The 14,105-nt window shown below is 40.2% G+C and overlaps 2 protein-coding genes across 4 annotated transcripts in view; one reads left to right on the plus strand and one right to left on the minus strand.

Annotated features, from left to right (window-relative positions):
* Positions 1-2,064: 2,064 nt before the first annotated feature.
* On the minus strand, positions 2,065-13,285 carry Trappc2 (trafficking protein particle complex subunit 2). 2 transcript variants are annotated; one of them, XM_087600555.1, is made up of 6 exons: positions 13,226-13,285; positions 9,210-9,280; positions 7,690-7,801; positions 5,039-5,183; positions 4,441-4,526; positions 2,065-3,086 (listed from the first exon to the last, which is right to left on the minus strand). In XM_087600555.1, the coding sequence occupies exons 3-6, from the start codon at positions 7,780-7,782 to the stop codon at positions 2,988-2,990; spliced, it is 423 nt and encodes a 140-aa protein (XP_087456681.1). In that variant the 5' UTR covers positions 7,783-7,801; positions 9,210-9,280; positions 13,226-13,285; the 3' UTR covers positions 2,065-2,987. The 2 variants fall into 2 exon arrangements, with proteins under 2 accessions (XP_087456681.1, NP_001020136.1); NM_001024965.1 differs by having other exon boundaries at positions 13,259-13,272.
* A 73-nt stretch (positions 13,286-13,358) lies between these two features.
* The window catches only part of Ofd1 (Ofd1 centriole and centriolar satellite protein), a 40,769-nt gene continuing 40,022 nt past the window's right edge, over positions 13,359-14,105 (plus strand). Inside the window, exons 1-2 of one of the 2 annotated variants that reach the window (NM_001106961.1) lie at positions 13,359-13,764; positions 13,933-14,034. In NM_001106961.1, the coding sequence (NP_001100431.1) occupies positions 13,756-13,764; positions 13,933-14,034 (111 nt within the window). In that variant the 5' untranslated portion in view covers positions 13,359-13,755. The remainder of the gene's footprint in view (positions 13,765-13,932; positions 14,035-14,105) is intronic. The other variant, XM_087599589.1, reaches the window with a different exon arrangement.

Raw genomic sequence — 14,105 nt, forward strand, 5'->3', positions numbered from 1 at the left:
AAGAGCAGCTGAGTACACCAGTGCAGTAACCATGCTGTAATTTTTATTTGTAGATTAAATGTCTTAGCATCTTCGCTTTTTTTTTTTTAAATAAGATAGGGTCTCTTGTAACTGAGGCTGGCATTAGAGTCCTGACCTTCCTAGGTGCAGGATTCCAAGTGTGCTCAACCCCACCTACCTTTAACATTTTAATCTTAACTTTTAGTTTACTATTGAAGGATTAGACTAGTTGGCTTTTTTAAAGTTGGTTTCCAAAGGTTAGAGCTAGGCAGTCAGAAGTGATTAAAAGGTTTTTTTTTGTCTGTGGGAAAGGAATACCTAGCTTCACAAGAGGTAAAAGGAGTACAGTGAATACTGACTAACCAATCACACATGCTACTAACTGAATCATGAGGAAGAAGAAGAACAAAACCTTAGGGATAGCCTTGGCCATTAAACTAGCTACTAGGACTTTCTTATATTTGAGGAAAGTCAGGGGTGCTGGTATTACCTAGACAAAGATGGACAATACAGAAAAACAAGAAATAGGAAGTTAAGCAGGTGGTGTGTCAATGCAACCAGTGGCATGCAGCTGTCTAGGAAGAAAGCGGATGGATGGGAGGAACTGTTTTATGCTTCACTGCTCCTAAGGAGGGAGCCTCTGTTGGTAGAGTCACCATATGGTGTCTTTTGTTACAGTAGTTATATCTAGCTAAGCTTAAACTGTGTACTAATACAGAGACTTCTGAGTTCCATTTTAAGAGGCACATTACTGAACTTGGAAACAGATATAGGTGCATTTGGCCACTCAATATAAATATTTCTGTTCTATCCTGATAAACTTCCTAGTTGAAATTAAAACATCCCACATGCTCCTTTTAAAAGTATTTTTATTACAATTGTATATTAACTTCATATTTATGTAATGATGCCATTATGGCAAGTTCTCTCCAATGGCAATAAAGCAGAAAAAAATGGACCAACAGAAGTTCCTAGTGAAATGGTGGTTTCTGGGATGCTATGGGCTGTCAACTAGGAAGTATGGGTGTCTTAAAATATTAAAATGGGCTGGAGAGATGGCTCAGCGGTTAAGAGCACTGTCTGCTTTTTCAGAGGTCCCAAGTTCAATTCCCAGCAACCACATGGTGGCTTACAACCATTTATAATGTGATCTATTGCCCTCTTCTGGCATGCAGGTGTACATGCAGATACAGCATGCATAGTATAAAATAAATCTTAAAAGAATCTTCTATCTGGATCACCTTTAGATTATAGGTGTATATTGTAAATTTAGTGCCAACATGAAATTGTACCTGTATAGGACATTACCTATGTGCTCCAAAACTTTGTCAGATGACCTTGCTTAATGCTTTTGCCCTCACCCAGCTTCTGGCCCCATGCCTTTATTCCTGGAATGCAGCTTTCCTGTTTGAACACTCTGAGGTCTCAGTCATTGCTGGACTTCCTGAAGGTCACACACGAAAATTAGTTCTTAATTGTTGCAATATGCTTACAAAGTGAATGCTCCTAGTTCCTATATTGCCCTCATAAGCCTGAAGGAAGGCTATTTGCAAGGTACCTCTTATTCTCCAGGGCTAGAACCCAAGTTTTACAGGACTTCATGCTGTAATGATGCTGCTACTGGTTGAGAATTACAGCATCTCCCTGGGTGTGAGTTACTTGCTCACTGAGGGGCAGACAAGTTGTATATGATAAAGATATATTTGGGTCTCACCTGTTAGCATTGTTCAAAGTATTAGATTTTTTAAAAAAGATTTATCGTTTTTAATAGTATGTGTGTTGGTATGTGCCTGTACGTGCAGGTGCTCAAGGAGGTCAGAGGCATTGGATCCCTTAGGTGCTGTGAAGCCAACTTGGGTCATCTGCAAGAACAAAAACATATTTGTAGGGTAACATCTCTCTAGCTTCAAGTCCTAAAATTTTACCTGAGTGCCTTAGTGAGCTAGTAAGAGGTGATCTGTGATCAAGATGTACATATTAGCTTTCAGACTTCAGTAGTGAATGGGATTAAAAAAGTATTGGTGTTGGTCTGCATTTAAAAGTAGGCATCAAATTACCACATTCTTGGATATAAATCTTTATTTAAGAAATAAAAAAAAGTGATAGTAACAATGTCACCAAAGAATACAAGAAAGTTTAGAAGTGCTTACTCAAATGTTAGAATGAAATTTTTCCAGTGTACACATGAAAATCTGGTTTGCTTTTTCATGCATATCTACTACTGTAACACCACCATATCTAAGACAAGAGGCCACATCTGCCACCTCGCATCCTGTATATAGATAGCAAAAAGGTTAGTTAAGTGCAAGTGTCAGTATAACCCAAGCTTTTATTAGCAATACCCAATCAGTATTATAACATTTTTTCAAATACAGATATTAACAAGTTTAAATAAAGTAAACCTTTAGTTTACTAAGAGAAAGGAAACACTAGAATATAAGGTGACAGAGGCAACATACTTTGCCATGGCCTGGAACTGGTCCAGCATATATAGGTCTAGGGGTTTAGAGTTACAGCCGGGTGATTATTCACAGCCTCTGGTGGAGGGAGGCAAGCGGGTAGCACTGGCATGGGCTTTCTGCTTCAGCTTCTTGGTACTGCAGTGTACTATGCATTTTAAAAGAACATCTCTAAATGTGTAAATAACTCAATTTCATTCATCTCCAGAACTTTTCAGTCTTAAATCATTCTAACAAATATTAACTATGACATAATATGCTTTTGAATTAATAAATTAATATCAAATTATCTTAGGAAAGGCAAGAGTCTTCTCAAGCTTTTAAATAAATAAAAGTGTTCAAAATTACTGGTACAGAACTGTTTGTAAATAACATTGTCCACAAGCAAATATCAATGCTAATGACAGTCAATATGAAAACAATGTACAATTTTAAGGGAACGTTTTCCAGGCAATTTCAAATTACTTACAGAACACACACTCCTGAGCACACCCCACGATGATACAGCTTATTGCAGAGTTTCTCCATTTAGCTTAAAAGGTGTTTCTTCCCAAGAAACTGAACTTTTCTGTCAAATGCACTTGATCGAATAGGAGAATTGGGTTCATAAAATGGATTCATTGCAAACTAGGAAAGAAAAAGGTTATTAGTGAGCCAATTAAAAGGAAAGTGGCTGATAAATCACAGGTTGCTAATGGAAATTTACATCTTAAAATTTAGCAAAGACAGGAGTCCCATTTTTAATTTTTATTGAAAGCGCTCCATTGCTCTTTTTTTTAAAATGAAGCAGAACTGGATTTTTAAAAGGAATTTATAGAGTGTAATCATGAGAGATAAAAAGAGACACCAAGAAAGTAAGGAATATCTAGGACATCTATGTGGGCTTCTCAAAGAAGGATGCCTATTGTTACACTGTAGTAACACCTTAGGTGTGGTTGTATACCCTTGAAGTTTCTGCACTTGGGACTGCAGGAGGATCAGGAATTCAAGCCTAGCTTTCCCTGCACAGTGAGTTCAAGACCAGGCTGGACTACATGAGACTAGCTCAGAAAATTAACAGGTCTAATGCCTAAAGCCAACTTGACAAGCAGACTTCCATCTCCAGGGCCCACATAGTAGGAGAGAACTGATTCCTACAGGCTGTCCTAACCTCGCTCCATTAAGTACACTATGACTATATTACCTCTCCCCAGCCTGCCACCTCCACAAAAAAAACAAAAAACAAAAAACAAACAAAAAAAACCAACAAGACAAATAGACAAATAAAAAACGAAACAAGAATCTTTAAAAAAAAATAAACAGAAACATCTTAATTTTTTTTTCTGGGGGCAGATTCTCATTCTATTGGCTAGCTTGGCCTTGAACTCTGTAATCTAACTAGCTTTAAACTCAGTGTAATCCATCCAGTCTCCCAAGTCTTAGAATTCAGGTATAAGCTACCACACCTGTTTATCTGTCTTGTGAAGTCCAAAGCAGCCTCAAACTCACCATTTATCTGAGACTGGCTTTGCACTCCTGAATTTCCTATTCTACCTCCCAAGTGCTGAGATCATAGGCATGCATCACCTTACCTGGCTCCTCTTCAGGAATTCTGTGGTCCAGTATTTTAGTTTTGAGAGGTACCTGCTGCTAACCTCACAATAGTCTGACTCATATGGCCTACATACATTAACATGGATCTTGAACTTACTTTGTATTCATTACAAGTGGATTAATCTATATGACCCTTTGGATTATGTAAACAAATGGTAAATGTTTCATATGTTTTTAAAAGAGTTATGCCACGCTGCTGCTGTCATTTCCACCCTCCAACCTCCCAAAATTCTTGTGTAGCTCATATAAGTGCTTCATAACATATGTGGGGAACACTAAAATGAAATTACTAATGATAAGAGAAACTGGTTTTTATACTTTAATTTGGGCTGTCTCTAGCCTTATCCTTTTTAAAAATCAAATATTTTAATTTTGGGGTATACCGTACCTTTATATACAAATCATAGACATCAGTAAAGAAGTTCTTTATTCCATCTTCTTGCCTCACATCATGAAGCATAATAAATCTCATATGTGAAAAAAATTAAGGCATAATTTTACTAGAAATGAAGCATTTAAAGCAGTCATCTGGTAAAATATTCTTCACATTTGTCGCATGAACTGTATTTTGTGATGGCAAAGCTGGATGCATAAACTGGCTTAAAGTCAACTTAGCTTTCTCTTAAGGAGAATGTAATAGTTTAAAGTTAGGAAACAGACTTAAAGTAAAATAGCGTTTGGTATGGTTCAGATACCCACCCATCCACCCCCACCAAAAAAAAAAAAAACCCATTGAAAAAACCATGAAAAAATGTTGTGTTAGCCTGACTTTTTGAAGTTGTAGGAGGGCCAAGTCCATAGGCAGGTGGGCCCAGTATACAAGACTCCTCTATGGTTTCTACTTCAGTTTAAGCTTGAGCTCCTGCCCCAACTTCCCTCAATAATGAACTTGGTAAGTGTAAGCTAACTCTTTCGTCCTGGAAGTTGGCTTTGGTCACAGTGTTTATAACAGCAACAGAAAGCTAGCTACCATAAAGTAAGGATATGCCCTGCAGTGACAAATGCTGACACAAACCACTCATTAAATTTGTCCACAGTTTTTAAGTACATGTTGTTAGAAAGCCACATATTTTCATCCACAAGGTCAAGAGCAGCATGAGCTATAAACTGGTTCAGATGACGGTGATCATCCTAAATAACGAAATGAAAAAAGATGAACATTTCCATATGGCATTAGGACCACCAACAATTCATTCTGAAATCCTGTCGATTTGTGTGTATTGTGTTTTCTCTTATTTTAGATATGGCCTTACTATGTATCCTAGAATGGTCTGGAGCTCCTGACCCTGCCTCAGCCTCCCAGGTACTAGGACTACAGGTGAGCACCAGCATGCCTGGTTTTCATTCTGTAAATCCCATACATGTTGTTCTTACGGGAGAACTCTCTGATTTTACTTCATGTATTATCATCATAAGACATAAAAGATTATGTTTTTTATAGTATTGATATCTATCACTCACAAATAGGAATACCAATTAATAAATGTCTTCAAGAAACTATTAAACATATTTTCAGTGCTGGGGAGAGGACAATTACTAACTTTCTACAAATATATCACCGTATGAAGAAAGACTACTGCTTTTAATGGAGGAAATAAGGCAGATCCTACTTTCCAGAAGCCCCTATCTTAGTAGAAGAGAAACACACAAAGTCTGTAAGCAGATGTGGATCAAAGAGAGCACTTTCCCTAGGTGGAGACCAAAGTAGAAATCAAGGACAGAAACAAAGGGATACTATGCATATAGGGTCTCAAAGGTTGGAGATTAAAGAAGAGCCAGGCTTCCTGAGCAGAAGCTGCAGAGACAGTAGAGATGACACTTGTAAGGCCTATGATAGGCCTCTTGCGAACAGAGCTTACATGGCTTTGGGACCTGGGATGGAGAGGGAGGTCATGCTCAACCCAGCTGTGAGTTGCCATCTCTATTAACAGCAGAAACAATCGGGTCAGAACCATGAGTGTTCTCTTCATGGGCAAGATGGCCTAACTGGAAAGAAGGCAGGAATGACTCACTACAATATAGAGAGCAAATTCATGACCCGGATGAAGTCTTACTCCTGTGGAATTCTCTTTTATAATGAATGTGTTTTTCAAAAACTACCTGTTATGGAAGAGATTCTAGATGGTATATAGTTCTCAAACTATGGATGGCAACCCCTATGGAGGCTGAAAAACCCTTTCACAGGGGGTCACCTAAGACCACCTGCATATCAAATATTTACATTACAATTCATAATAGCAAAGTTATAGTTACAAAGTAGCAATGAAATAAGTCTATGGTTGGGGGGGTTACTACAACATGAGGAACTATATTAAAGCGTTGCAGCATGAGGAAGGTTGAGAACCACTGGTATATAGAGTCCTTCTCAAAACTCGTGGTCCTCAGAATGTGGCCTTAGAAATAGGGTCACTGAAGTTCTGGTTAGTTAAGATGAGGTCATTCTGGAGTAGAGTGAGCCTCTAATCCAGTGTACTTGCTGTCTTTAGGAAAAAGGTTTGCTGTGGTGTGTGGTGGCTCATACCTGTAATCTTGGCACTAAGGAGTTTGAGGAAAGAGTATATCCATGAAGTAGAGGCCATCCTGGGCCACGTAGTGAATTCTAGGACAGTCAAGGCTACAAAGTGAAACTCTCACATTGCCTCCACAAGGAAAAAATTAAATGGGAATTTGAACACATGTACGCAAGGAGAATGCTACCAGAATACAGGCACTAAGTTGCTGGAAGCCAAAAGAACTACCTTCCATAGGAGTGTGGCCTTGCCAAGGCATCAATTTCAGATGTTTGTTCCTAAAACTGCTACAGTACATTTCTGTTCTAAGCCACTCAAGTTATGGTACTATGCTATGACAGCCACAGGAAACTAGCATATAGCATACCCTTCTTACTGGGGAGGTTGTTCTCAGAATAAGGCTGGTGGAAGGTCACCAGTTGCCCAGGAACCCTGAAAAAATATGTTTGCATCCTTAATGCTGCCATGCCAAAGAAACCCGAATCCTTAGAGAAATGGTTATTTGCTGTGTCTGTCTCAGCAGTGTTTTTCCTTCCTATACACTGACGATCACTCTTGAAGGATTGGGCACATACTGTGGAAATGCTTTAAGGTGAGAAGTAGCCAGAGAAAGAACTAAGACTAAGACAAGTTAGATAATAAGAAAGCATTACCTCTGCTGTTGCTTTTAGAATTTCCTGATGTGGCCTGGCTATCAGTAAGATGGAGACAATTTAAGCAGTGCTGGAAAAGCCTCAGAAATGAAGTGCTATAGTCCTGATGACAGCAGGACAACATGGGAGTAAGGCTCTGTTTAATCCTCAGGTGTAAACTGATCTATCTCTGTTCTGATGAAAAATGTGATTTGCTGAAGCACAATGGACTACTGTGGCATTTTGAGGCAACAAAAATTGTCCCAGGCCCATGACAGGCAGGCTACATTTCTGTATGCTTATGAAGCCTTTCATAGTGGGTGACATTCCTTCCCTGTTTTTTATCAGTCTATGAGACTCCAGAGAAAAATCTAATTTAACTGTTGCTATATCTCAGTTGTTTTATTTATCCTAATCTATTTCAGTTCTAAAACAGTATTATGACATACCATTACAAACCCAAAAAGTCTTATTAATTTAAGGTTGCATACATACTTTGGATTCTGCTTTCCCAGGTGGCAAAAATTCCATTTCAAAAACTGGATTATCATGGTGGCCAACAATTACAAAGTAGAAGCTTCCAGACATTGTCTTCAATATGTAGCTCCTAATCAAATTAAATGAAACACACACACACACACACACACACACACACACACACACACACACACACACACACACACATATTTAGTCCTCAATACTGAGACCCAAAATGATTAACATTTTAGTTTTCCTATTTAAATGGTCTGCTTTCTGGTATACTATCATAGGCATGGGACTTTTGGACTATATACATTAAATATCTGCGATATGTCCCTTAGAACCCAATGTACTATATCTTCTGAAGGAAACTGGTAAACCTGTAGTATATCATAAAGACTTACTTTCATGATTGAAAATCTGAAACATTTAGCTCAAGGATTCCTGTACCTGATGGGAGTACTTGGGCTTAATTAAGTTGGACTATACTACTTATGTCCACTTTAACATCTGGAAAGACTATTAGAGGTTGTTGGTTAAAAAGCAGAAAAGGCAAAGGAAGTAATTAGCTTGTTTCAGAAATTTTCAGATGACAAGCACTTCCACTGAAAAGCTAAAAGCCAGCTATACTACCACAAACCATTTTTATACAAAAGAGACAATTTTGTAACATCTGTCCACAGATTATACAGTGTATCATTTTCTATCAGAAGGATGTTTGCTACAAATTTGTGTCTCTGAAAATACAAGGGCTTATGATATATCTCTTCATGTACTAATTTATTTAAAAAGAAAGTTTGCCAGGCATAATAGACAAGCCTTTAATCCCAGCTTTTGAAAAGCGGAGGCAGGTGGATTTCTATTACTTCCAGGCCAAGGCAGCTATAGCTACGTAATGGAGATTGTCTCAAAATAAAAACAACAAGAGAAATTGGGTAAGGTGGGCAGAAACCAAGTATTCCACGGATTTACATTAAAAGAAACATTTATTGTATGTATGGTGGGTGGGTGGGTATGTACACATGCACCATGAAGATCAGTTATCTCTTTCTCCACGTGAGTCCCAGGGATCAAACTGCAGTTGTCAGGCTTGGTGGCAAGTTCTCTGACTGCACCAGCCCTATTCTATGGGTTTCAACAGAAATTATAAGAAAGCTGATTAGTAGATAGGCTGGATTTTAGTATGCGTGTACAAGGGCTTTGGATTTAGACAAAGTCAGGTTGTGAGTCTTACTTGGAATGTGAGTATAGGTACCAGTTACTCACCTTGTGTGTTTCCTCATCTATACAACAATGGTAGGTAGCACTGAAGCGAATTTACTGGTGTGTAGGAGGGGTACTATGTAACCTAACATATGAAAGCATAGAAATCTAACAAAGAGTGTCTGCCTAACAGTGACTACTTGATAAGTGTTATCTAGAATAGCATGGAAGAATGCATGACACAACTAGTAACTCCTCAACACGGGGCGGGAATCTAGGCAACTGGAGTGTTAGCCTCCTGCACATCTGAGGTGTGAGAGACCGCAACTCACCAAGCCCCTCTAGGTCTTCTGCTGATTCACAGGAAAATCAATGACATCCAAAGAAATCTGGAATGTGTTTCCTAATGAAGAAAAGCAAGGCAAAGTTAGCACATTCAGTTGAAAATGGAAGTCTATAATTGTGGAAGACAAACATGAGAATCTTTTGGCACAATGAAGTATTTAGAACATTATATGGGGCTGGAGTCCACACCTACATATGGCAGGCCAAACTGCTTTCATCCTTCAATGTAAGAGCTGAGCATTGACTACCTAACATAGAGCCCCAAAACATTTACCATTTAGTCCTTTCCAGAAAAAGCTGTTAGTTTTAGGAGAAAGGAAGAAAAGGATCCAATACTAAAAGTAGATAACAGAGACGAGCAGGAATGACAGAAAACTATGCAATGTTTGGGAGCCTTCGAAGTAGTCCCAGAAAAAAGGAAAGGAAAGAGAACGTGAAGTTTGAAGCAACTAAACAATGATATCATGAATTCCTGCTAGAATAGGCTACAGGGCTGCAGTATGCCAAAGGAAGGATTTACTTTGTTCAGCACATATAGTTTTAAGCAACAACAGCATAGAAGGGAGCAAGCCCCCAGACAGCAGAAGGAAATGCATGCATAGAAAAATAACCCACATCATGCTCCACAGTTCCTTATTGGGATGTGCAAATGGTAAAGAAGTGTTATGTCTAGGATGGCATGGAATAGAATGGGAAGTGAAAGACAGACATAGAAGGGTTCTCTTACAAACTGTACAAACAATGGCTTTCCCAGGCCATCTTCATCCACACAGAATCCACTTCATACAGTCACTGAGACCCACTTTAGTCATCCCCATTTCCTTACCGCCCTCTTCTTCCTGCCCTCTTCTTCCTGCCTCCTTACAGATATCCTCTCTCAAACAGTCCCCACTTCTTTTATTTGCAAATGTTTTTCAACCTAGATCTCATATGTAAGAGAAAGTATGCAGCATTTAGACTTAGCTACTATTTTTAAGCTTATCTCCTGCTGGGCATTGGGCATTGGACATACACTTTTGTTGTCCACGCTAATGAACTTTCTGCCAAGATAGAAATACTCTATAACCATACTATCTAATATAGAAGCCATTAAGTACCTGAAATTGGCTAGGATAACTGCAGAACTGAAAATTTAATTTAGTAGTTTGAATAAAAGTATTTATGTGGGGCTAGCACTTCCAATACAGAACCACTCAACTTGAGATCTATTCTAAATTCTATATAAAACCTCTGCACCTTTTCTAGCCATAAAATAAGTGCTACTATTTAGAATTCCAACGTATAAAACAACACAAGCTGTCTTGTGTCTGCTTTACTAGCACTTGGGAGGCTGGGGCAGGAGGGTCACTATAGCTCTGAGGCCACTTTAGAATACATAGTGAGTTCCAGAACAGCCCGAACTAGAGTGAGACCCTGTCTCAAAATGAATACTCACAGACAAGTGAACACAAGTAATAAGTAACTGCTGTGGTCAAAAGTAAGTATTGGAGCTGGAGAGATGGCTCAGTGGTTAAGAGCACTGACTGCTCTTCCAGAGGTCCTGAGTTCAATTCCTAGCAACCACATGGTGGCTCACAACCATCTGTAAAGAGATCCGATGTCCTCTTCTGGTGTATCTGAAGACAGCTACAGTGTGCTTATATATATAATAAATGAATAAATCTTTAAAAAAAAAGTAAGTATTGACCAATGTATATGTCTGCTCGTTTCCTTTAAAGCATCTCTACAGGGCTAGTTTGATGAAGTGGACACACACAATTTGGGAGTAGATTATACTGGGCTGTGGGGGAAAAAGGATAATCCAGGATGGTTTCAAAATGCCTAGCTCAGATAAACCTGATTAACAGCCCTCCCTTTCTGGAGAAGTCCATATCTTAATCTCTACAACTTAATATGTTACAGTCCCTATGGATAGAATAGGTGTTTTTTAGCTGACCCCCAAATACAGAGATTAAAACAGACATGCAATTCTAGCACTGAGGAAGCTAAGGCAGGCAGATCCTAAGCTCAAAGCCAGCTAGGTTCCATGAAAAGAGCAAAATTAAATGAGAACTTAAGTGTACAAAATATGTAAGAAAAGCAAATGCCTCTGTAGGTTGTTACCATTGGGAACGAAGGGTTTCCAGCACTGGATATACACCAAAATAACAAAAGATGCAAATCTGCTTAATCCCCCCCCCCCATCACATACAAATCCTAACTTCTCAGCGCCGAGCCGGGCGGGGCAGGATGCAAATTAAAGACCGCATATTGGATATTAGAAAAATGCCTAGGCATTTCAATTCAAAAAAAGTCTTCAGGTCCTCAGAAATTATATAGCTTGGACCAACAACTCTACATCTATTGTTAAGTGACATTAAAGAAATCACAGTCACAGAAAGGTCCTACATGCTAAGAGGTAGGAGGTAATGGTACTCTTATTTTCAGAAACAGATAAAAGGATATCTTCTCGGGTATATTCATGAGACTAAACACCAACTTAAGTAGGTGTTACCTGGCTAGTTTTGGTCAGATACCATGTTGGGACCTTTTTCTGTACAGTAGCTTATTCAGTTTAAGTTAACAAAACCACTGTTACCACCACATCCAGGTTATTATTCACTTGTATTCTCTACTTACACTAAGAGCAGACCACATCAAATTTAACTTTTCTGCCCTGCAAAGGAAATGTAAACGGTATATTCTCGAGCACACTTGAGACCTATAGCCTGGGTGACAGAAAGAAGTCCTCAAAGAGAACAGACACACACTGTTCTTGTTCTTTATGGTATCCCCAGGGTCTAGCAGTGCTAGCGATCTAGGCAACACTCATTATTTGTTGAATTAAGGGGTGACCTATAGCTGACTTAAAATTAATACCCAGAAACATCTGAGTGTTCTATGCCAATTTATGGTCCAATGTTTGCACGGAGGTTTCCATCAGCTTGTGGATCAATACTTTTTTTTTTCTGGAGTGTTCTGTGGTGGATAAGTGTTCAGCATATTATTGAAGTACCATGTCTAGTAGAAAAGGGATTTATTTGACTGGGGATACCATAGTGTTTCTTGTGAGAAAAATCTACTTAGCTGGTATGGCTGCCAAAAAGAGATGGTGCTGAGAAACAGTGTAGTCAGCAATGAAAGGCTGTGATCTATTATTCATGTCCGGTATGGTTGCCAGGAGTTGGTGCTGAGAAACAGTGTGGTCAGCAGGGAATGGCTGTGATCAATTATTCATGTCTGGTTTGGGTTTGGGAAAGTGTAGTACATACACAAGGCCAAGTACTTTTTTAACTCCGAAACTTGATAGATTTACACTAAACTGCTCTAGAGGCCAAGCCCAGGGCTGTTATCTGAAGTTACCAGGAAGCTAAAATTCATATGGTGCGATGATGGTGGAAGACTACCAGTGCAAGAGTGGGAGGGCGAACTTAAAAATCCTTTGCAAGTTAAACATTTTAGGTTACAGGCAAACACAAGATAATACGCAAGCACCGCAGTTCAAAGCCATCCATTTTTATAGCAAATCTCTCTGCAGAAGAACCTTTAGAAACTGCCCTGTGCTCCTGACAGCTGTAATTCCATTTGTCACACAGATCAGCAAACACACAATGGGGGTTCTCTATAAAATTAAGTTCTGTGTTTCTCAACGAGATGAGCTTTTTGCATCTTTGAGAGAGCATCAGTCAAAGTCTGGAGACAAGTGAGTGCGGGGGTAGGATACTACTGACATTTAACGGAAACAGACCAAGGATGCGGTCAACCTATGATGCCCAGGACTGCTTTCTACAACAAACCTGTAAAGGGCAATGGCACTGCAGTGAAGATACACTGGGTTAACTGACTGACCCGGAGAACGCCAAGCCACCGAGCGCACTCTATCAACCAGGAGAACGGTGATTAGTCTGGCTCTGGTGTTCGGTCAGGGCGGGATAAGGGTCTAAGACCAATGTCCGCATCACGTGAGGCCTGCAATTCCCAGCGGACCCAGAGCCTCCGCCCCCTACTTCCCTCCAGATCTTACCTGTAGGGAGGAGCTGATAGTAGAATCACTCACCTCGCGAACCTGCGCTCCGGAGCTTCTGCTTGGAAACCCGGAGTCACTCCCCCGAGATCTGAGGCTCTGCTCTCGCGAGATGTGGATGGGACTTCCGGCCTAAGCTCGCGCATGCGTCGCAGCGCGCCAACCCTTGGCGTGTGCGGTTGGTCAGAGAGACGTTCGGCCAGCTGAGCGGGGCGGGGATCGGTGTAGGAACGAGCTGTGGAGCAGTGAAAACTGCTTACGGAGTGGCCGCTTCTGGTCCTTCGTTTCTCGTTTCCGTCTTTATTCCATCCAGAGTCCCTCCTGGGTCACGGCCCCACCCGCCCTTTCAAACTGGGAGGAAGTGCGCGTGTTTGACGAAATAATGGGCTGAATGATCAGCTCTCTTGTTCTTCCAGGTCCCTAGAGACAGAGGCTGGGCTCGGAGTTCAAGGGCTCCCTCTCCTCCTAAGACCTGTCCCGGGCAAGGAGTCCGACCGAGGAGGGGCGAGCTTGGGAGCAAGCAGATAACGATGGCTCAGGTAGTTTCACCTGCCTTTTGACAGGTGTTTTCAGAAAGGAACCGCTCTTTGTTTATGTTCGTTAAAGCTTCGTTAAGCATCTTAGTGCTTCCGGTGAGGTCACTGGTCTGATTTCTGAAAATCACGTCCCCCTTTGCCACTAGGTAACTCATCATTTTCTCTTTTCAGTCCACCATGCCCCACAAGTGTGATGATGTGTTGAGTCAAGATGAACTGCGCAAAAAGCTATACCAGACGTTTAAGGATCGGGGTATACTGGACACACTTAAGGTATCAAATTTAGGCATGATTGTGTGGTTACTTCCACAAGTGTAACCTTGAACAGCAGGCTTTTCCACATT

Source organism: Rattus norvegicus, chromosome X (genome assembly GCF_021556685.1).
Source record: "Rattus norvegicus strain SHRSP/BbbUtx chromosome X, alternate assembly SHRSP_T2T, whole genome shotgun sequence".
Lineage (NCBI taxonomy): Eukaryota > Metazoa > Chordata > Mammalia > Rodentia > Muridae > Rattus > Rattus norvegicus.

What these genes read in the sequence shown, in the direction of transcription:
- Trappc2 (XM_087600555.1), bottom strand. Translation starts at nt 7,782, where the DNA reads ATGTCTGGAAGCTTCTACTTTGTAATTGTTGGCCACCATGATAATCCA. An exon ending in CTGGGAAAGCAGAATCCAAA is followed by an intron (nt 5,184 to 7,689) that starts GTATGTATGCAA and finishes TTCGTTATTTAG; the next exon opens with GATGATCACCGTCATCTGAA. An exon ending in TCTATGATTTGTATATAAAG is followed by an intron (nt 3,087 to 4,440) that starts GTACGGTATACC and finishes TTTCTTTCCTAG; the next exon opens with TTTGCAATGAATCCATTTTA.